The sequence below is a fragment of the Caretta caretta genome, chromosome 11, assembly GCF_965140235.1.
Source record: "Caretta caretta isolate rCarCar2 chromosome 11, rCarCar1.hap1, whole genome shotgun sequence".
Taxonomy (NCBI): Eukaryota; Metazoa; Chordata; order Testudines; family Cheloniidae; genus Caretta; species Caretta caretta.
In genome coordinates, this window is record NC_134216.1 from 60,428,230 (window position 1) to 60,449,340 (window position 21,111).

At 42.1% G+C, this 21,111-nt stretch overlaps 1 protein-coding gene and 1 non-coding gene across 2 annotated transcripts in view; both read left to right on the forward strand.

Annotated features, from left to right (window-relative positions):
- NOP58 (NOP58 ribonucleoprotein) overlaps positions 1 to 9,103 on the forward strand; it is a 36,199-nt gene extending 27,096 nt beyond the window's left edge. The window contains exons 13-15 of the mRNA XM_048869563.2: positions 546 to 673; positions 6,911 to 7,032; positions 8,762 to 9,103. Of these exons, the coding sequence (XP_048725520.1) occupies positions 546 to 673; positions 6,911 to 7,032; positions 8,762 to 8,815 (304 nt within the window). The 3' untranslated portion in view covers positions 8,816 to 9,103. The remainder of the gene's footprint in view (positions 1 to 545; positions 674 to 6,910; positions 7,033 to 8,761) is intronic.
- Positions 2,424 to 2,507, forward strand: LOC125645252 (small nucleolar RNA SNORD11). The gene has a single exon (XR_007359265.1). It is a non-coding gene; the product is annotated as a small nucleolar RNA SNORD11 (small nucleolar RNA).
- Positions 9,104 to 21,111: the final 12,008 nt, after the last annotated feature.

Below are 21,111 nucleotides of genomic sequence, written 5' to 3' on the forward strand. Positions count from 1 at the left end.
AGGTTCAGCTGTGGAGAGAGCAACATAATGGATGACATGTGGTCTCGGACTAGAATAGAATTGAAATCTTGATTACAATGACTATTACCATAAAAAGTAAAATTCAACACCTGAACTGGCTTTTCTGTGCAGATGAGACAGTTGTACTCTGTTTTCAGTGGAGTTGTAGCCTTGTTGGTGCCAGGATATCATTTACTGGACCAACTTCTGTTCGTGAAAGACACCTGCTTTTGAGCAATGCAGAGGAAGAGCACTGTATAGCTCAAATGCTTGCCTCTTTCACCAACAGAAATTGGTCCAGTACAAGATACTACTTGTTTCTCAAATTGCACAGCTCCCATGTTTGTTTGTTCTCAGTAAATGAAAACCAGTCCACCAGGGATCTTTCACTTTCCATTCGTTGTGCTGTCTCCATTGAAAATCATCCAGTGAGGAGATGTTCATAGAGAATTGAAAGCGAGCATTTCACCATTGTATCTTATTTACAGTGCTGTTTCTTCCCTTGCAAGTTTGCAACTTAACTCACTCAGTTTTCTTCATTCCAGTGAAGTAAAGATATATGACCCCTCTGGTGACTCTACACTCCCAGCTGTTCCAAAAAAACGTAAAATTGAAGAGGTGGAAGAAGAGGAGACGGAGGTGAAAGCAAGGAAGGTCAAAACCGAAATTAAAGGTTGGTTACTGTATTTGTGTCTAACTCATCGTTTCCTGCGAGCATTGTATAAAGGGAATTAGAGTGGCCTGTCAGAATACACAACTGTTTTCCATGTGTTTGACATGTTTATTTTTTAATCTTCTTGTGGGCTGAAACTGGACTGGTATTTGTTTTATATACATTTCTAAAAGGCCAGTGGTGCTGTAAGCATAACATAGATGAGGTTTAAAAACAAACAAAAAAACCCAGCCTCAAATGTCTATTACAGAAATACTTGCTGAGTAGATTAATCCTTCATCGACATTGTCTGGTATCATGAAAGGAAATGGCTCACATTTAAAAATTTGGCATTGTGCTAACTTGTTTATCCCATTTACTATGAGTATGGATAAACCCCTATTATCCAAATAGTTTGGGTCATATCCAAAATTGGGGAAAATCAGAATTTCAAGATAAATGACATTTTAGAATTTCACAATCTGAATTTCAGATAATTAGGGTTTGGATAATAGGAGTTTATTTGTATGTGTGTTAAAAATAACCACTCCGTTCTAGAGTGATAGACTTTGATAGGCTAGCTACCAGCTCTGAGTTACCTTGTGAAAGATCTTGGATTGTAATTTCGGAATCATGAGGTTTTGTATTGAGAATTGCTTTGCAAACTGCCTAGGCAGCTATGCTAAAAAGCTACTTCTTCCTCACTTCCAAAACGTCAATATAGCTACCCTGATACTTGCTGTGGTGGAGGAGCGCAGAGATGCTGCTTTTTAGTTTCCCTGAGCCAGAGTTGGCTGTGAGCTGCTCCAGGTTGTCAGCTGCAAAGATCTAAATCACAATAATTTACTCCTGGGGGAATTCTGCGCCAAAAAATTACAAATTCTGCACACAATATTTTAAAATTCTGGAAATTTTGTGTATCAAAGTAACACTATATAACCACACCAGTTTCAATCGTTTTGGTAATTTATTTCAAAATTCCTGTCAGCGAGTATGTCTGTAACAACACAGAGACCTACAAAAATTCCCCCTGGAGTAGAGAGTTAAAGAAACCCCTATGACAACCCAGTTCCTGCTTCTCTGACCCCTCCCCGCTAGAGCCCAGCCAGGGGGGCCAGACATTCCTCCCTTGAGTCCCAGGCTTGCACGGAGTTTCTTGCATGTTGCTGCCTCCTTCCTTCAGGGCATGCTGGGAACTGCAGCTGCTGGGAACGCTCCAGTTCACTCCCCCTCACACTGGCCTTGTCTTCTATTTCTGAGCTGGGCTCTGCTGGTCCAGTGGTCCCTAGTGGCAGCCAACATCTCTGCAGCCCATTTCTGTAGGGAAAATGGGAAATTCTGTGCGCAACATTAATTTCTGCAAAATTCTGCATTGAGCAATGGTGCAGAATTCCCCCAGGAGTAAACAATGGCTGGCAAAGGCTGTAAGAGCAGCCAGGGCTTCTACAGGAATGTCTAATCCACAACCCCCCCTCTACAGCCACCATTCTCCATGTACCAACATTTGGACAGTGAGGGTGATTTCAGAGCAGTTGTGCTGGCTCTGCATCATCCTCAGGTCCCCCAATGCCAAGATGATCTTCCTGGGGGCTGGCTATGCTGGCTTTATGGCATCTTGCACTGGTGGAATGGCTCACAGGCTCTGTAACTTAGCTGAGTTTTGGGCCTACCCTCTCCCGTGATACAGATGTATCTTTTTCTGTACTGTTGGGGGAAAAGGTCCACATCATGACTTTTGCTGTGATATTTAATACGATAAGGACACATGGGAGTGGTCTGTGATGATTTTAGTGTTCTTTGCCTAATTCCTTTTGTAGTATGTGGACATTTTTAGTCACTACCTCTTCTGAGACCCTTCTGAATGTGTTGTCAGCACTAAAGTAACCCTTTATTATAGGCGCAGAATTGTTTCCATAGACTACCTTTCCATTGTAAACGTAGATGTGAAACACTCATACTTAGGTCCCTACCCCAAAACTGCCCCAGAAAACATGGTGCCTTGCTGACATTTCTCTCAAGTATTCTCCCAGAACAGTGGTTCTCAAAACTTTTATACTGGTGACCCCATTCACCTAGCAAGCCTCTGAGTGTGAAATTCCCCCCCCCCCCATATAAATTTAAAACATTTATTTATATATTTAACACCATTATAAATGCTGGAGGCAAAGTGGGGTTTGGGGTGGAGGCTGACAGCTCACGACCCCCCATGTAATAACCTCGTGACCCCCGAGGGGTCCCGATCCCCTGTTTGAGAACCCCTGTTCTAAAAGGAGAAAATCTACAGGCAATTCCATATTCGTCAGGTATGGTTCTTAAAGATTAGTTTAACATTTTTTTTTACTCATGAACATGTCTTCTAATGGGCTGTACCACAAATACCTTTGCCTACTAATCATATCTCTGATTCATTTGGCCTCACTGATTACTGGTGCCTCTTAAACACTTTGGGGATGTATAAAGCTTAGTTTTGGCGAGAACTTGGAAAATCAGAGCCACCAATATCCTGTGTAGTGGGCAAACTTCAGCGTGGTTCAGTGGATTGGCAAAGTTATGTTGCGCATATGTTAAACTTTGTCAGATGTCCTGGTTTTGTTGGGGAGTCCAGAGCTGAGCCATGGTCTTGTCTTTCCAATAAAGAGGTGCATTGGCGAGACACACATCTTAAAAATCTAACTAGCTGCTATGATCTGCAAACAAACTTTCTTCAATTAGAATTAAGGGTGTAAATAGCTCAGAAAAAATAAATCATTAAAATCTACTCCAAAAAAACCAAAATACGCAAAAAACACTGAAGAGCTGCAAACTCCTAAGTGAAGTTAGAAGTGAGAATTTGAGTTATAGGAATTCCAAGCTGAGGTACCATAAACCACATTCATGGTGTCTTTCATCCTCCACCAAAACACATAGCCGTACATCTTACTTCATGGCCAGTATTAGCAACATATGCTTTGTGCTAATGTTTACAAAATTTTCCCTTTTTCATTTGTGCACCCTGCCCATCCAGACCTTTTTTCGACTCTAATTCTTTTTAAGCCAGTTGTACTATGCTTATTAGTGCACAGATATCCCAGTCATGACTGAGGCGCTATTGTGCTAGGGACTGTACGCACTGAGTTAGGCAGATCTGAAGAGCTTATTTATCTGTTACCATCCATGTGCAGACATATCCTTTCTCATTGTCCTCTTATAGCGTTTAAAATCACAACCTCACAAGGTTCACACATTACAATTATATCTATATAGTTCACAGACCCCTTTCCCAGCCACCATTCTGCTCAAATCCAAACTACTGTTTATCCTTTGCGTACCGCTGCAAAATAGAACTTTACTTAGCACAGCACCAGTCTACTCTCAATCCCAATGTACCTCTTACTACTTTCCACCCACATTTAATCAGCTATCCACCTTACACCTTCCCCATCCTGTGGCCTGGCTATCCACCAATCTGTGTGGTATTCTCTGAAACAGGACAGATCGTGACCTCACTGTTTTCAGGTAGATGACAGAAGAGCTGGCATGTCCATCGTGTGTTGTGGAAGTGGTAGCTTAAGAAGTTTGGCAGGTAGTTCTAAGTGGCATAAGGAGTGCATTGGATGGCAGGCTAAGACTGTTTCTAATTCTAATTCTAAGCCTTAATTCTGCATTTCTACACTTATACACCTAAACCCCAAATGTGTTAGGTTCCTTGGCTTTAACTTTTTTTTAAAATGGCAGTGCTCTAATGAGGTGTTTTCTTAACTTAGCATGACAACGTGAAAGGGACACCACCTTAAAAATCATGTTTGTCTGAAATCTTTTACCTAATGTTACTGTAACAAAAATAAGAGAATTATTTTCTGTCTCCTCTGAGCATTTGGTAGCACTTCGGATGTTGCTTTTCAGTGTTTCCCTATTTGCGTGGATCCGTCAAACTGAAACCGGGGCACACACATGCTTTTTAAACATAAAGGTTTGGAACCACTTCAGAAATTGGCAGGGAGAGTATCTGAAGTCACTGAAGTTTTTTTAAACTGTCTAGAAAATAAGTTGACACTTTCCCTTGAACACCACTATTTCAGTGGGGGTGGGAAACCCGGTATGAATCGATGGGAGTATATGTTAGACAGTATGACTTGAGGTGTTAGCCTTCTAACATGACCGCTAATAGTGCTAACCAGTACCACCAGTAAAACACTCAGCTTACATTAAAGGTCGTAGTGGGCAACTATGGCTTGTCACTAAAACGCCTGTACTGCAAGAAGGGGAAGTATCTTCTTTAAAATAAATTAATGGTATTAACCCTGCAGGGCAGGCTCAAGTGATGGGGGCTACCTATCAGGGCACATTTTAATCATATGCTATTTCACCTGTCGTCTGTACACTGGAAGAAGTGGGTGGAGTATGATGTGTATACAAAGTGCTTGGTATGTAAAAATGCATTAAAGATTTTCGTGTGGTAAAACACTCATGGTGGAACCCAGGGTACTGATCCCTGCTCTGTATAGGTGCTGGTAGGTACATCAGTCAAGTTAAGCTGTTCTGGGTGCTCTTCAGTCTGTTTCAAAGCCTGCTGACAAAGGCTTTTGCCTCTCTTGTCAACTACTGTATTGCAAAGAAACCCTACTGGGCTGAGTGACTTGCCAGTGCCAGGTCTGGAGGGAAGGAACAGTCTCCCTGGAGCTGTTATCCTCATTCTGTCCAGGTTCGAACATGTGAAATCTTGTGATGAGCTCTGTTGGAAACTAGCAATTTAAGTCTTTATTAAGGCATCCTACTGCTCGCTGTGAGAAATTACAAGACCCATGAATACAAAATACATTATTTTGTATTGAAATTTGTGACCGTTCCCTTGGTGTTTCAAAGCAGATGACACAGTAATAACACAGGTTATTTTTCAAAGGTAACCACCCAGCACGTTGCCTGAAAATTCAGTCTTTTTTGCTCAGTATCCCAACCAAGCGAAAACTTACAGTACAGCAAATTTCAGAGTAGCAGCCGTGTTAGTCTGTATTCGCAGAAAGAAAAGGAGTACTTGTAGCACCTTAGAGACTAACCAATTTATTTGCGCATGAGCTTTTGTGAGCTACAGCTCTCAAAATAATGTATGCCACATTGTTTAGCAAGATAAATGTATGAGTACAATTATTTGTACGTTACTACTTCTCTTTACATGTATATTATCAATTTCTGTAGGAGGTTATATTATATGCACACACATTAGTTGCATGTTGGCCTGCATATCTGTTGTGGAATCAGTTTATTATTGAACACACCAGGCCTTTCATCTGGAATCCTCTTCTGATGAGGGTTTCAGCATTTTTTTATTGGTAAACTGCATGTGTTGCTGTATTTTGCTGTATATGTAACCAGGCATTTTATACACTGGAGTCAATGTTGTGTCTTATGTTTGCCCTTGAGGCAAATGTTAAAACGTTCTTTTGTATCATATTACTCTTCTGCTGGTCTGAGGAGTTAATTCTGCTGCTGCGTTTTTGTAAGTTTAACGGGAAGTCCAAGTCTGTTCAGTTTATTTTGTCTGAGATGTTTCTTTACTTTTTTGTGTTTTGATTCACCTTCTCACTTCCAATATGAAATATGTTCTGATGTTTGGAAGTGGTGTCAGAATTGTTTCCTCTTTTGAGTCATGACTATGTGCCACAAACGCTGCTGGCATCAGATTCCCGGTTATGTAGAAACTGAAGTATTGTTGCGACATTATTAGTTTGCGCATTGCAAGGCATTGCGTGCTAAAGACCGTGGTATCCAAGACTGACTCAGTTAAGCAAAGAATTTAATGAGGTGGGGCTCTGGTGGTAGTGTGGACTCTGCTGCATAAGCTGTCAGATCAGTAGTGCTTTATGCTTGATTTCTCTGTCTGGAGGTTTCTAAAGCTAAATGGGGTGGGGGTGTGAGTGTGTTATAAATTAGTAGTAGATGATACTGTACTTGCCTATACCGTCTGTTGGAAGACGGAACTGAAAATTAATCGTAGGTAGCTGTGTGCTCAGATCTGTTTGAACGATGAAATTTTGAGTCTTAAGCAGAATTGTGAGCCCTGATACCAGCAGGCAGTCGGCATGTGAAAAAGGGAGATATCGTGGAGTGAGAGAAAAGAAAGGTGGTGTGGAGAGGTAAAACTGCATGTCGGCCTCCTGAATGCACTGTAACACGCGCAGCTTCATTCTCTCGTGTAACACATACAGTGCAGCTGCGGCTGTCTTTCTGCCTTAAATACTTCTGACAACTGACAGCCTGATTTTTTGCTTTTCTGTGATATAGAAGAGGCTGATGTAGAGGAAGGTGAACCGGTCAAAAAGAAGAAAAAGAAAAAGGAGAAAAAACAGAGAGCTGAGGAAGAGGCAGCTTCGGCTGAAGAGCCATCCACTAGCACAGCAGTGGAGGTAAGATGGGAATCATTCTAAATGATCAGCTGTGCTGAAATCTGCAAGGATATTTTCTTTCTGAAACAGTGAGGGGGAGAAAAATACCCATGTCTGTATAGCTCAGTGTATGGGGACTATTGTTTTATAGTCTCTTCAGCCCTTTTATTTTGTAATATTCAATATTGAAGGGTACGTACGAGAAGGGTCAGATTACAAATCAGGGTCATGGGAAATTCATGACTGTCTCCAAATAAACTATTTCCTATTCTCTTACCCTCATATTTTGAAATGCGATCCCTAACTTTATACTTCTACCCTCCCAGCTCCGCTTAATGGCCACTACTCTTCTAAAGACTGGACAGGGTGTCCTTCAATCCACTCGGTGGTATTCACTCAGCAACATCCCTTAATTGCTCAGAAAGATTTCTGTGTGACACTGGGGCTGCACCATCATGTTTCACTGCACCAGCTGGGCTGCTGCAGTAAGTCAAAAGATCTGCTAAATGGCAATATAGAGTGGCTGCTGCACAACTAAGCCCTGAATGAATGCCCTATTCTTTAAATGTTTTCTGTTTTGGGCCGCCAGGGGTCTGGAACTATGCTAGCTACAATTGTGAGGTACCAGCAGTGGTGACTCACTACAGTTTCTCCCATGAAGTTGGACAAGGATTTTTTTGAGATCTGTGCTAGCCAAACCATACTGTAAACCTGTGGAGTGCAACCCAGAAATGGAGGGAATGCCATTTGGGTTGCGCCCCTCTGGCTGAGTACTAAAAGCTGGGGTCACTAGAACACAGTGGGTGCTTAAGGAAGGAGGGAGCTCCTCACTCTTTGCCCCTGCCACTTCCCACCTAATTCTCAGGCCACTTCCCTGCCTGCACAGTGCTCAGCTCCAGAGGAGGGGTCATAGCATTTCAAGGAGGCTGTAAAGCTGGCCCTGCAGCCCCTCAAAATGGAACTCTCCAATCCTTCATGTTGAGTGCCAGGGAGGGGAGGAAAAAGCATTGATAACAGCAGCTCCTTCAGGCCACATCCCCACCCACCCAGGAGCGCCAGCTGTTCTACTCTATAGCACTCCTATAAAACCCCACCACTCAGAACCTTCCAGTCTTTCTCTCTTTGAGCCCAAACCCACAATGTTGTGGCGACAGTATGTTGGGAGGTTATGGCGAGTTAGGGGATGATTTTTCAATCTGGTTGTGGACCAAAAAGTTTGAGAACCTCTGACGCATGCTATCTGAGGAGTAAAATTTAATAGTTACCCTGTTCTGTGCTAGTGGTGGAATTAGCACTGTTGAGAGAGAAGCGTGAACATTACCTTGATTTTTTACAAATGAACTTTGGTTCCGCTAAATGCTGAAATCTGTAGAAGAATCTCAATTGCAGACCCTATTGCTGATGACGTCTTCCCATATGGATAATAAAGGATGTCTTGCTTTGTGAAGTCCTTAGAAATTAGTCTGTTCTGTGGCTGAACTCCATGTTTGCAGGCTTCAGCTTGCCTTGCTTTGCATTGGAGGTAACTATGGGTTCCTGCAGTCCTGTGAGCATCCTTTTCTTCAAGAGACTAGGGAAGGAAATGAATGAGTTTGTGGGCCCCTAACAGCAGTTTTGTTAACACTTGTAAACCCCTTTGTGAATATGAGTAGCACTACCCAAGTCCTAAGTTATCTAGCTGTTCCTGTTGGTGTTCTGCACTACCTGTTCGTTATCATTTGTTCATAGAAATATTTCCTTTGTTTTGCAGAGTACAGAGAAAAAGAAGAAAAAGAAGAAAATCAAAGTAGAGCAAGAGGACTAGTGGAGAGAAATAATTAATTTGGCTACTTCAGTTCAGAATATATTCCCTAGAACACTTTCTCTTTAAATACTTGCTCAAACACCATAACTTCCCCCAATAATGGGAGAGGGCAGGTGTAAGATGAATTTGATAAGTATCTGCTGTCCCTTCCTCAGAACAAAATATTTGTTTTTGGCTCCTTAGGTGGACCTCTGCCTTATTGCAGTTTCCTTAATTGAGAAGGTCACAACAGGTCTTTGTTCATATATGGTCTATTGTGATACTGAATAAAAATATACTTTTTGTATATATCTTGAGCCAAGTTTGTTTTGCTTCTTTCTGATTTGCTGGCACACAGTAACCAATTTCACTAACGTTTCTAAGTCAATTTAATTTTGTAAAATGTGTAACCATGAAGAGGAGGATCTGGCTTTCTTACCTTTTTTAAACCTTAAAGGTTTTTGTTGTGATTGTTTTCTAGAAAGGCAATCCAAAAGCTGCAGTACAATTCCAGTATTTCTCATTTAGAAGACACACCCTAAAATTAATGTGAATAGCTGTGTATTCATAAGAACGTTGATTTTTACAGAAGTCAGAAGAATTGTGTGTAGAGCAGATAAGCTACATTATCAGTAGTGTTCAGTGCAGTTTTCATGAGAGACCTTGAGAGAATCTGGAAGCAAAGATTACAGGTTTTGCAAATGACTGACAAGACAGACTTATGTTTGTGGTAACCTGAGTGAACTTCTAAATTGTCTTTTGTGCTTATCATTCAACAATTCCATTTTACTTGCCACTCAAAAATCCAAAGGATTGAGTTCATCAGCTGTTTAGTGACTAAACTGAAAAGGAAAGCTTTTCTTTTGTTTTCAAAATAGAAATGACTTATTTCCACTATTGTTAAATGTTTTTATTGCTTTTGGGTAAGCAAACAGTATACTGCACTGCTGAACGTTCAAAAGACTTATTTGATCCTGACTATAAGGGTTTACAGTAGAAAAGCAAATTCAACTTTAATTGTATAATTGACCTTTGCCCAATATTTAGTGTAGATTACCCTTGCATATTACTCCACGCACTCCCTTTTCTTATCGTTTTTTATGAGGCATCTTATATTCCTCCCTAACAAAATGCAGGATTGTGTCTCTGGCTGGAAGACATTCGATATCTACTTTAGGTCATTGCAGTTGATGATTTTATGTGGTAGATAATTTATTGACCAGCTCTTCACATTTTAACTGCTTGTCCATGTTTGCGTTGTGGCAGTGTAAACGGACATATTTTGTTGACTCTCTAATGAAAATGTTAATCTATTTGCTTAATTCACCCCTCTTGATGATGTGTAGAGAATGCAAAATGCCTCCTCCTTCTATGCCCATGTGAATGTTTAGCCACTGCCTTCCCTGGGGTTCCAAAGGAGGGCAGCCCTAACTAGCAGGGAGAGGCTTCTCAGAAGATGCTGTGAATCAGCATATCTGGCACCTATCTCTGGCACCTCCTACTGCTCTGAACCCCCTGCTTATCCCTGACAGAGCCAGGGTTGCTGGTCCTTGTGCTATTGCAGTCACCCACATGAGGTGATCTTTCCCCCACTTGGAGCTCTGTGCAGTGGAATTCTCCAGAGGCAATCTCCAGAATTTGAGAGCATTCTGATTTTGCTAGCTAAGTAATAGACCACATTAAATCAGAATCTTGCAGTAGAAAGAAAAAGCATGTGCAATTATCCATGAAAGACAGAAATCTTTGATGTAATACTCTGAGCTTTTTATGAAAAATGTATTCTCAAATACAAATAATTACAGATGAGGGATTTCATTATCCTCTTTCACATTAATGTAATCACTTCCCCAAAAGTCTTAAATTATGTATTCAATGCTCAGATACTGTCCTGTATAATTTATCCGACTCGAAAAATTTGCATGAACATTTTATTAGCCAAACAAAAGTTATCAGTCAGATCAGGATTTTTAAAGATTATTCACATTTCCATGTTCTTTTAAGTGCTGCAGGTTCTTACACTGCAAAACAAAACTGCACTGTAGAAAATGGGGTGATACTGAAGGCTTTCAGTGTTTTGGTGAAGGTGATGGGCCTTTTGGACCAACAAACATGGGAGGGAGACCGTTCAAGTTTTGGATCCTGTACAGGTGATGCATCGCATCTCTTGTTTCCCACTGTCCCTCTTTTGAGCAAGGCTGGGGATTACTTTGAAATCAGGGTTCTGGTTTGAACTGCTTGAGAGCAACTAGTTGTCTGACTCAATATTTGAATAAGCATAGTTCTGCAAAAACGCCAGTGAAAGTGAACAACGTTATGTTGACCCTAAAATGATAATCCCTGTACTGCGGAGTTAACGAGCCTGAATCTGTTTGCTGCTGTAAGTATTTAACACTGGCTTGGTTACACTGAGTTCCCCCTTTGAAGGTAGTATTCACTGCCTTAATGACTTTAGAAAGGAATTTGAGCCATGCTGCTTATAGGAAAGTATAATTTTAAATTTGGCTGTGTGTAAAATAAAAAAGAAACTAATAAAATGGATTCAATATAAAAGTCCTCAAGTAACATGGGTACAGAAACTTCGTTTTAGACCTGGATGAAATGGATGGCAGTTCAGCAAGGATAGTGGGGCCCATACAATCACAACTGCCATATATGCTGCTCCATGGAAGGAGGGAATGGCTAAGGCCATTGTAGAAGCTTCACTTTACTTTCAAGGGCTTTTGTTATCTGAAATGTGAGCTACTGCTTCTTATCTTTTCAACATATCAACTTCTTTTGAAAGAGATTTTATGAATAAAAGTTTGACACTGATCACTGGGTCAGGCCCAGAAAACGAGGGAGGGGTCTTCACTGAGGTTGCTGATAACTTAGGAAGCTATTTATAGTCCAGTTTAGGCAAACCGATTTTATATTCATAGAATCATAGAATATCACAGAATCATAGAATATCAGGGTTGGAAGGGACCTCAGGAGGTCATCTAGTCCAACCCCCTGCTCAAAAGCAGGACCCATCCCCAATTAAATCATCCCAGCCAGGGCTTTGTCAAGCCTGACCTTAAAAAGTTCTAAAGAAGGAGATTCCACCACCTCCCTAGGCAACGCATTCCAGTGTTTCACCACCCTCCTAGTGAAAAAGTTTTTCCTAATATCCAACCTAAACCTCCTCCACTGCAACTTGAGACCATTACTCCTTGTCCTGTCCTCTTCCACCACTGAGAATAGTCTAGAACCATCCTCTCTGGAACTACCTCTCAGGTAGTTGAAAGCAGCTATCAAATCCCCCCTCATTCTTCTCTTCCGCAGACTAAACAATCCCAGTTCCCTCAGCCTCTCCTCATAAGTCATGTGTTCCAGACCCCTAATAATTTTTGTTGCCCTTCGCTGGACTCTCTCCAATTTATCCACATCCTTCTTGTAGTGTGGGGCCCAAAACTGGACACAGTACTCCAGATGAGGCCTCACCAATGTTGAATAGAGGGGGACGATCACGTCCCTCGATCTGCTCGCTATGCCCCTACTTATACATCCCAAAATGCCATTGGCCTTCTTGGCGACAAGGGCACACTGCTGACTCATATCCAGCTTCTCGTCCACTGTGACCCCTAGGTCCTTTTCTGCAGAAGGTGTTTGTAATGTAATAGAATGAAACAAAAGAATCTTCTTATATCTAGACAAGATGTAGAGATGTCTCCAGCAAAAGTGTCATTTTTGCCTGCTGGATAGCACAAAGTCTGCATCTTTTTTCACTCCTCTTGGCTAGTGGATATACTCAAATGGATGCAGGTATTTCTGTCTGCTTTATTTTCAGCAGTCAACAGAGGAGGACTGGCTGCTGTGGTCAGTAATGACCTCAACGCTTTATGGTAGCACGACTTGGACTGAAGACAGGAGTGGGGAACTCCAAAAGTTTGGTATACTGTGTTGCTGAAAACTACACATCATTGTGAAGGCACAACTGGTGTGTGCCAATCACTGTGCTAATTCCCCGTGAAAGAGCAGATTGTATTCAAGGTCCTGAGGATGAATTCAGAGCCCTGCTTTAGGCAGCCCTTATCTCAAGAACCACTTCTCTCTCTGATAGTGACAAGGGAATAGTCATCTACAATGGTAAAGAGTTCTAGGAAGAGTGAGCAAGCTTTTTGTTGGAAGACTTGTGACATTAGAACTCCCGGAAGACTTATCACCAGAAATCAAACCAAAATGTAAGGCCCACCTCTTTGATAGCTTGTCTACTGGAACATGACCATAGAAAACAGGAAGGGTAATTAAAGTGTGATAATATATATATTTTTGAGGTGCTGACAAGTGCTTATTCAAGTGTCAGAGCAATATATGTTTTGTGTGGTCCCTCTTCTCTCTTAGCCTGAGAGATTTCGCCATTTAAAAGTATGAAGACTGGATGGTTCTGGGGCTTAGAAATTGGACTTTCCCTTGGTTCACACTTGGTCAAGCTGGCAGTGAAAGAAAGTTACCTAGCTTAGGGTTTTGTATAGTTCCATCGCTGTAGTGTCTCAGTGCATGGCAATGTCCGCAGTGGACTTTTATGGAGTTTTCTGCTCTGTCACACAGATTCCTAGAAGCTGGGAATTTCCCACTTCAGTTCTGGTGGGGAAGATTTAGCAAACTCTAGTGGGTCTTGTAGCATGTTCTCTCTACCTTCTGATGTCTATTCGGGCTGTTTACACGTGAACTTACGATCCTCTTTCCTAGTAGCCAGTACACACTGCTAGTGCTTCTGTACCTCTTGAATTAATGAATTCATTGTCTTCTAGAGGATCATTCTGGCAACTTCCATGAGCACTAATTTTAAACAAATTCCAATCAGGTGATATCATTTTTCTTTAAATTAGAATGTAAATTTTACAAACTAAGTTGAAACTTCTCCCTATTAAGTCGTTGGGAGAGAGGAAAATAGCTAACATCTTAATATAGGCTTTAGTACCAGGGCATAGCTCGAGCATAACTAGTCACAAAAGTGACACCATAAAAATGGCACTACATTACTGAACATATTTGCCTTTTTTTCTGAGATTGCTGCAAACAAAATTTGATTCCTATTAGCACTGTAGATCCACTATGATTTAGGAAAGTGAGATGGATTCTGTTCATGGGCAATTGTCCACGAAGTTCTCCTTTTTGTAACTTCTGTTACTTGATATGATGCATGAGGGGAAAAGAACACAACATGGCTTGATCTGGATGCTATTGAGAGAATAAATACTGGAGCTTACTGGAGGATGAAAATTCTGTTTTGCAGCAACTCTCAATGTTTAGAAATTGTTTTTGTTTTGGATTGGAATGAAAATAAAACCTTTCCAAAGATTTCACCAAAAAAGTGCACATGAATGTTAACCACTCTCTATAGTCTGGTAGTTAGGGTGCTAGGCTGAGATGTGGAAATACCAGGCTCAAGTCCATGTTCTGCCTGATTCAGAGCAGTTGTTCATCCAAGTGCAACCTTTTGTCTAGACTTTACTCTGAGCTTGCGTAGAAGACACAATTTAGAATGGCAGGTGTGCCTTAAGTTAGAAAAACATTTCCTTCTGTTTTCTCCTACGGGAGAGAACTGGAATATTTCTTAGAATGATTCTAATTCTTCACAGATATAATTGAATCCAACCCCATATCAAAGTTGTGCCTTATTTATACATTGAAAAATTCCAAGACTTAGCTTCCCACAACCTCCTGGACTTGGTTATCTAAGTTAAACTTGCACATAGAGATTCTCAGTTTCAATGCAAAATAAAATAAGTCTTAATAAGTCTTAATATAACCAGTAGAAAATTCAATAATAGTTTTCATAATCTAGAAATTTTATTTGTGTGCTTAAGATCTTCTCTCCTTCTGTTTCTATCTGTGAGCATGTTATATAATGGACATCTTTCGGTCAGGCTATTTGTTTCTCTGCCTTTATAGTCAGTGGGATTTTTTAAAAGCTCTCGTTGGCCTAACTGCTTCCATTGAAATAACGGTAAATTGACTTCAAGGGGAGCTGGTTCAGCCAGTGCTGAGCACTTCCACCCATAATCAATTTTTTATCCACTTTTTAATTAGTCATACATTGCAAAACCACCATTTTTATGTCTAGTATCCCCTCTTGTTCTATGTTTCTGGTGATTATAGACTTTGATCCAATGCTACCCACACAAGTCAATTATATCAGGTACAGTAGCTTTGGGTTTACCTGACGGTCACCTGTCCCCAGTTATAATTTTAGTCAGTATTCCATGCATCTCTTCCTTGAGTAGATGGATCATGATCCACCCCCAGTCTATCCCATATTAATTTCAAAAGCAACTTGCATGAACAGTTGTCTTTACTGCACACAATTCTGTCCCTTCATACAGGCTTGGTTTACTAATACATACATACCCCTTTGTGTCCAAGATGGACATGTGAATTCCAAATCAGATTAACATTCTTCACCCACTCTGCATAGCCTGGCTTAATTGTTAGACAATGTCATTCTTGTCACAGCCTTAAAATTGCCAAATATTCAATAATTCTGTATTTTCACTAATATTAATCTACAGCAAATAGGATTTCTTAACAGTAACTCATCACATTTATACATAAGCTAAGGATTTTGTCAGTGGTGATAACCAAATGACAAATGGAAATAGTGATCTTGTCTGTGCAAAGATGAGTCAAAATGTAATAGAGAAACTGATTGTAACTGGAATTGAGTGATATGAAATTCATGATAGATACCTCTGATGAAGGATGGTCCAGGAGCACAGGACTGGGAATTGGGACACTTGGACTATAGGAGTGGGCTCAAAGGGCAAAGCTTGGTTCTGGATCTAAACTGCTCCAAAGTTTGTGGGCTATTCAGATCTTGTATGCTGGATCAGGCCACGCCCCCTTGCTTTTGCCAGATTTCATCTATGCCCCCAGATACAAGTCACATTATCTCTTATTTCTCATCTTTAGAAGTGAGAAGATTCTTCCCAACTCATAGGAGTGTACAAGTGTATTAATTCAGTAATATTTGTAAAGCACTCTGAGAACCTCAGCTAAGAGGTGCTGTAGAAGTGTATTATGTAGTGGGAGGAGAGGAGTCTTTGAGAACACAGAGTGTTTGTTTGAAACCAAAATGAAATCTCTATCATAAAACTGCTGCAAAGGGCTCTGTCATGGTAGCCATCTTGGATTCATTCCAGCAGAAAAGGGAATTAAAACACCTACTTAGAATCTTTTAAAGTTCCATGTTTCATTGTGTGTGGCATAACAACTATAGCATTAACAAAATGACCCAATAATGATCTAGAACCACTTCAAAATCTCACGACTGAACTAAAAATGAATGTTCCAGAATTTATCTGGTGGAGCGCGGACTGTTGCTGAAGTCTGAGTTCTCCGTTTATCAGTGTTCTTGCTCAATTATGAGATCGCAAAGCTCATAAACTGCAGCCACAAAGGATGGGAGACAGACTATTTATACAGCTGTGAATGCAACATCATAACATTACAGAGATAAGAAAAAAATACTACCAATTACACAAAGTGTATTGCAACACACTGAAGCAATAACGGACAACAATGTGGCAATGGCAAGTTTGTCTCATATTTGGTGGGTCAGTACTGGGGCAGGGAAGAATAAGAACATTAAAAACACTACATGGCCTTTATTACTATTCTCTGCATTTTTTTTTAGATTGGCGCCAGCCAGCCAAACTAACGAACACGAAAACCTACCTTACCAGAGTGCCTTCAGAGTAGCAGCCGTGTTAGTCTGTATCTGCAAAAAGAACAGAAGTACTTGTGGCACCTTAGAGACTAACAAATTTATTAGAGCATAACCTTTCGTGGGCTACAGCTCACTTCATCGGATGCATGCAGTGGAAAATACAGTAGGAAGATTTTATATACACAGAACATGAAACAATGGGTGTTACCGTACACACTGTAAGGAGAGTGATCAGTTAAGGTGAGCTATTACCAGCAGGATAGGAAAAAAAAACACCTTTTGTAGTGATAATTAAGATGGGCCATTTCCAGCAGTTGACAAGAACGTGTGAGGAACAGTGGGGGTAGGGGGGAGAAGGAATAAACATGGGGAAATAGTTTTACTTTGAGTAATTGATACATCCACTCCCAGTCTTTATTCAAGCCTAATTTAATGGTGTCCAGTTTGCAAATTAATTCCAATTCAGCAGTCTCTTGGAGTCTGTGTTTGAAGTTTTTTTGTTGTAATATTGCGACTTTTAGGTCTGTAATCGAGTGACCAGAGAGATTGAAGTGTTCTCCGACTGGTTTTTGAATGTTAAAATTCTTGATGTCTGATTTGTGTCCATTTATTCTTTTACGTAGAGACTGTCCAGTTTGGCCAATGTACATGGCAGAGGGGCATTGCTGGCATATGATGGCATATATCACATTGGTAGATGTGCAAGTGAACAAGCCTCTTATGGTGTGGCTGATGTGATTAGATCCTATGATGGTGTCCCTTGAATAGATATGTGGACAAAGTTGGCAGTGGGCTTTGTTGCAAGGATAGGTTCCTGGGTTAGTGTGTGTGTTGTGTGGTGTGTGGTTGCTGGTGAGTATTTGCTTCAGGTTGGGGGGCTGTCGGTAAGCAAGGACTGGCCTGTCTCCCAAGATCTGTGAGAGGGATGGGTCATCCTTCAGGATAGGTTGTAGATCCTTGGTGATCCTTGGTGTTCTCGTCCATCCTCCCCGTGGAAGGAAAAGGCCTGGGTAGAGACGGTCGAATCGTGGAAGTCAACGAATGGCTACGCAGGTGGTGTCAGAGAGAAGGCTTTGGATTCTTTGACCATGGGATGGTGTTCCAAGAAGAAGTGCTAGGCAGAGACGGGCTCCACCTAACGAAGAGAGGGAGGAGCATCTTCGCAAGCAGGCTGGCTAACCTAGTGAGGAGGGCTTTAAACTAGGTTCACCGGGGGAAGGAGACCAAAGCCCTGAGGTAAGTGGGGAAGTGGGATACCAGGAGGAAGCACGAGCAGGAGCGCGTGAGAGGGGAGGGCTCCTGCCTCATACTGAGAAAGAAGGGTTATCTCAAGTGCCTATACACAAATGCACGAAGCCTGGAAAACAAGCAGGGAGAACTGGAAGTCCTGGCACAGTCAAGGAATTTTGATGTGATTGGAATAACAGAGACTTGGTGGGATAACTCACATGACTGGAGTACTGTCATGGATGGATATAAGCTGTTCAGGAAGGACAGGCAGGGCAGAAAAGGTGGGGGAGTTGCACTGTATGTAAGAGATCCGTATGACTGCTCAGAGCTCAAGTATGAAACTGCAGAAAAACCTGAGAGTCTCTGGATTAAGTTTAGAAGTGTGAGCAACAAGGGTGATGTCGTGGTGGGAGTCTACTATAGACCACTGGACCAGGGGGATGAGGTGGACAAGGCTTTCTTCCGACAACTTGCAGAAGTTACTAGATCGCACACCCTGGTTCTCATGGGAGACTTCAATCACCCTGATATCTGCTGGGAGAGCAATACAGCAGTGCACAGACAATTCAGGAAGTTTTTGGAAAATGTAGGGGACAATTTCCTGGTGCAAATGCTGGAGGAACCAAGTAGGGGCAGAGCTCTTCTTGACCTGCTGTTCACAAACCGGGAAGAATTAGTAGGGGAAGCTAAAGTGGATGGGAACCTGGGAGGCAGTGACCATAAAATGGTCGAGTTCAGGATCTTGACACAATGAAGAAAGGAAAGCAGCAGAATACGGACCCTGGACTTCAGAAAAGCAGACTTTGACTCCCTCAGGGAACTGATGGGCAAGATCCCTTGGGAGAATAACATGAGGGGGAAAGGAGTCCACGAGAGCTGGCTGTATTTTAAAGAATCCTTATTGAGGTTACAGGGACAAACCATCCCAATGTGTAGAAAGAATAGTAAATATGGCAGGCGACCAGCTTGGCTTAACAGTGAAATCCTTGCTGATCTTAAATACAAAAAAGAAGCTTACAAGAAGTGGAAGATTGGACAAATGACCAGGGATGAGTATAAGAATATTGCTCGGGCATGCAGGAGTGAAATCAGGAAGGCCAAATCACACCTGGAATTGCAGCTAGCAAGAGATGTTAAGAGTAACAAGAAGGGTTTCTTTAGGTATATTAGCAACAAGAAGAAAGTGTGGGCCCCTTACTGAATGAGGGAGGCAACCTAGTGACAGAGGATGTGGAAAAAGCCGATGTACTCAATGCTTTTTTTGCCTCTGTCTTCACGAACAAGGTCAGCTTCCAGACTACTGCACTGGGCAGCACAGCATGGGGAGGAGGTGACCAGCCCTCTGTAGAGAAAGAAGTGGTTCGGGACTATTTAGAAAAGCTGGACGTGCACAAGTCCATGGGGCTGGATGTGTTGCACCCGAGAGTGCTAAAGGAGTTGGCGGATGTGATTGCAGAGCCGTTGGCCATTATCTTTGAAAACTCATGGCCATCGGGGGAAGTCCCGGACGACTGGAAAAAGGCTAATGTAGTGCCCATCTTTAAAAAAGGGAAGAAGGAGGATCCTGGGAACTACAGGCCAGTCAGCCTCACCTCAGTCCCTAGAAAAATCATGGAGCAGGTCCTCAAGGAATCAATTCTGAAGCACTTAGAGGAGAGGAAAGTGATCAGGAACAGTCAGCATGGATTCACCAAGGGCAAGTCATGCCTGACTAATCTAATTGCCTTCTATGACGAGATAACTGGTTCTGTGGATGAAGGAGAAAGTGGTGGACATGTTGTTTCTTGACTTTAGCAAAGCTTTTGACACTGTCTCCCACAGTATTCTTGCCAGCAAGTTAAAGTATGGGCTGGATGAATGGACTATAAGGTGGATAGAAAGCTGACTAGATTGTCGGGCTCAACGGGTAGTGATCAATGCCATGTCTAGTTGGCAGTCGGTATCAAGTGGAGTGCCCCCAGGGTCGGTCCTGGGGCCGGTTTTGTTCAATATCTTCATAAATGATCTGGAGGATGATGTGGATTGCACCCTCAGCAAATTTGCAGATGACACTAAACTGGGAGGAGAGGTAGATACGCTGGAGGGTAGGGATAAGATACAGAGGGACCTAGACAAATTGGAGGATTGAGCCAAAAGAAATCTGATGAGGTTCAACAAGGACAAGTGCAGAGTCCTGCACTTAGGACAGAAGAACCCAATGCACAGCTACAGACTAGGGACCGAATGGCTCGGCAGCAGTTCTGCAGAAAAGGACCTAGGGGTGACAGTGGACGAGAAGCTGGATATGAGTCAACAGTGTTCCCTTGTTGCCAAGAAGGCCATATAAGTACTGTGTCCAGTTTTGGGCCCCACACTACAAGAAGGATGTGGATAAATTGGAGAGAGTCCAGCGAAGGGCAACAAAAATTATTAGGGGTCTGGAACACATGACTTATGAGGAGAGGCTGAGGAAACTGGGGATGTTTAGTCTACGGAAGAGAAGAATGACAGGGGATTTGATAGCTGCTTTCAACTACCTGAAAGGGGGTTCCAAAGAGGATGGCTCTAGACTGTTCTCAGTGGTAGCAGATGACAGAACGAGGAGTAATGGTCTCAAGTTGCAACGGGGGAGATTTAGGTTGGATATTAGGAAAAACTTTTTCACTAGGAGGGTGGTGAAACACTGGAATGTGTTACCTAGGGAGATAGTGGAATCTCCTTCCTTAGAAGTTTTTAAGGTCAGGCTTGACAAAGCCCTGGCTGGGATGATTTAATTGGGGATCAGTCCTGCTTTGGGCAGGGGGTTGGACTAGATGACCTCCTGAGGTCCCTTCCAACCCTGATATTCTATGATTCTATGATATGCTGGAGAGGTTTTAGTTGGGGACTGAAGGTGATGGCTAGTGGCGTTCTGTTACTTTCTTTGTTGGGCCTGTCCTGTAGTAGGTGACTTCTGGGTTCTCTTCTGGCTCTGTCAATCTGTTTCTTCACTTGAACAGTTGAGTATGTAGTTGTAAGAATGCGTGATAGACATCTTGTAGGTGTTTGTCTCTGTGTGAGAGGATGGAGCAAATGCGGTTGTATCGTAGAGCTTGGCTGTAGACAACAGATTGTGTGGTGTGGTCTGGATGAAAGCTGGAGGTATGTAGGTAAGTATAGCGGTCAGTAGGTTTCCAGTGTAGGGTGGTGTTTATGTGACCATCGCTTATTAGCTCTGTAGTGATCCACTTCCTGGACTCTTGTGTGGACTGGTCCAGGCTGAGGTTGATGGTGGGACAGAAATTGTTGAAATCATGGTGGAATTCCTCAAGGGCTTCTTTTCTATGGGTCCAGATGATGAAGATGTCATCAATGTAGTTCAAGTAGAGTAGGGGCATTAGGGGACGAGAGCTGAGGAAGCGTTGTTCTAAGTCAGCCA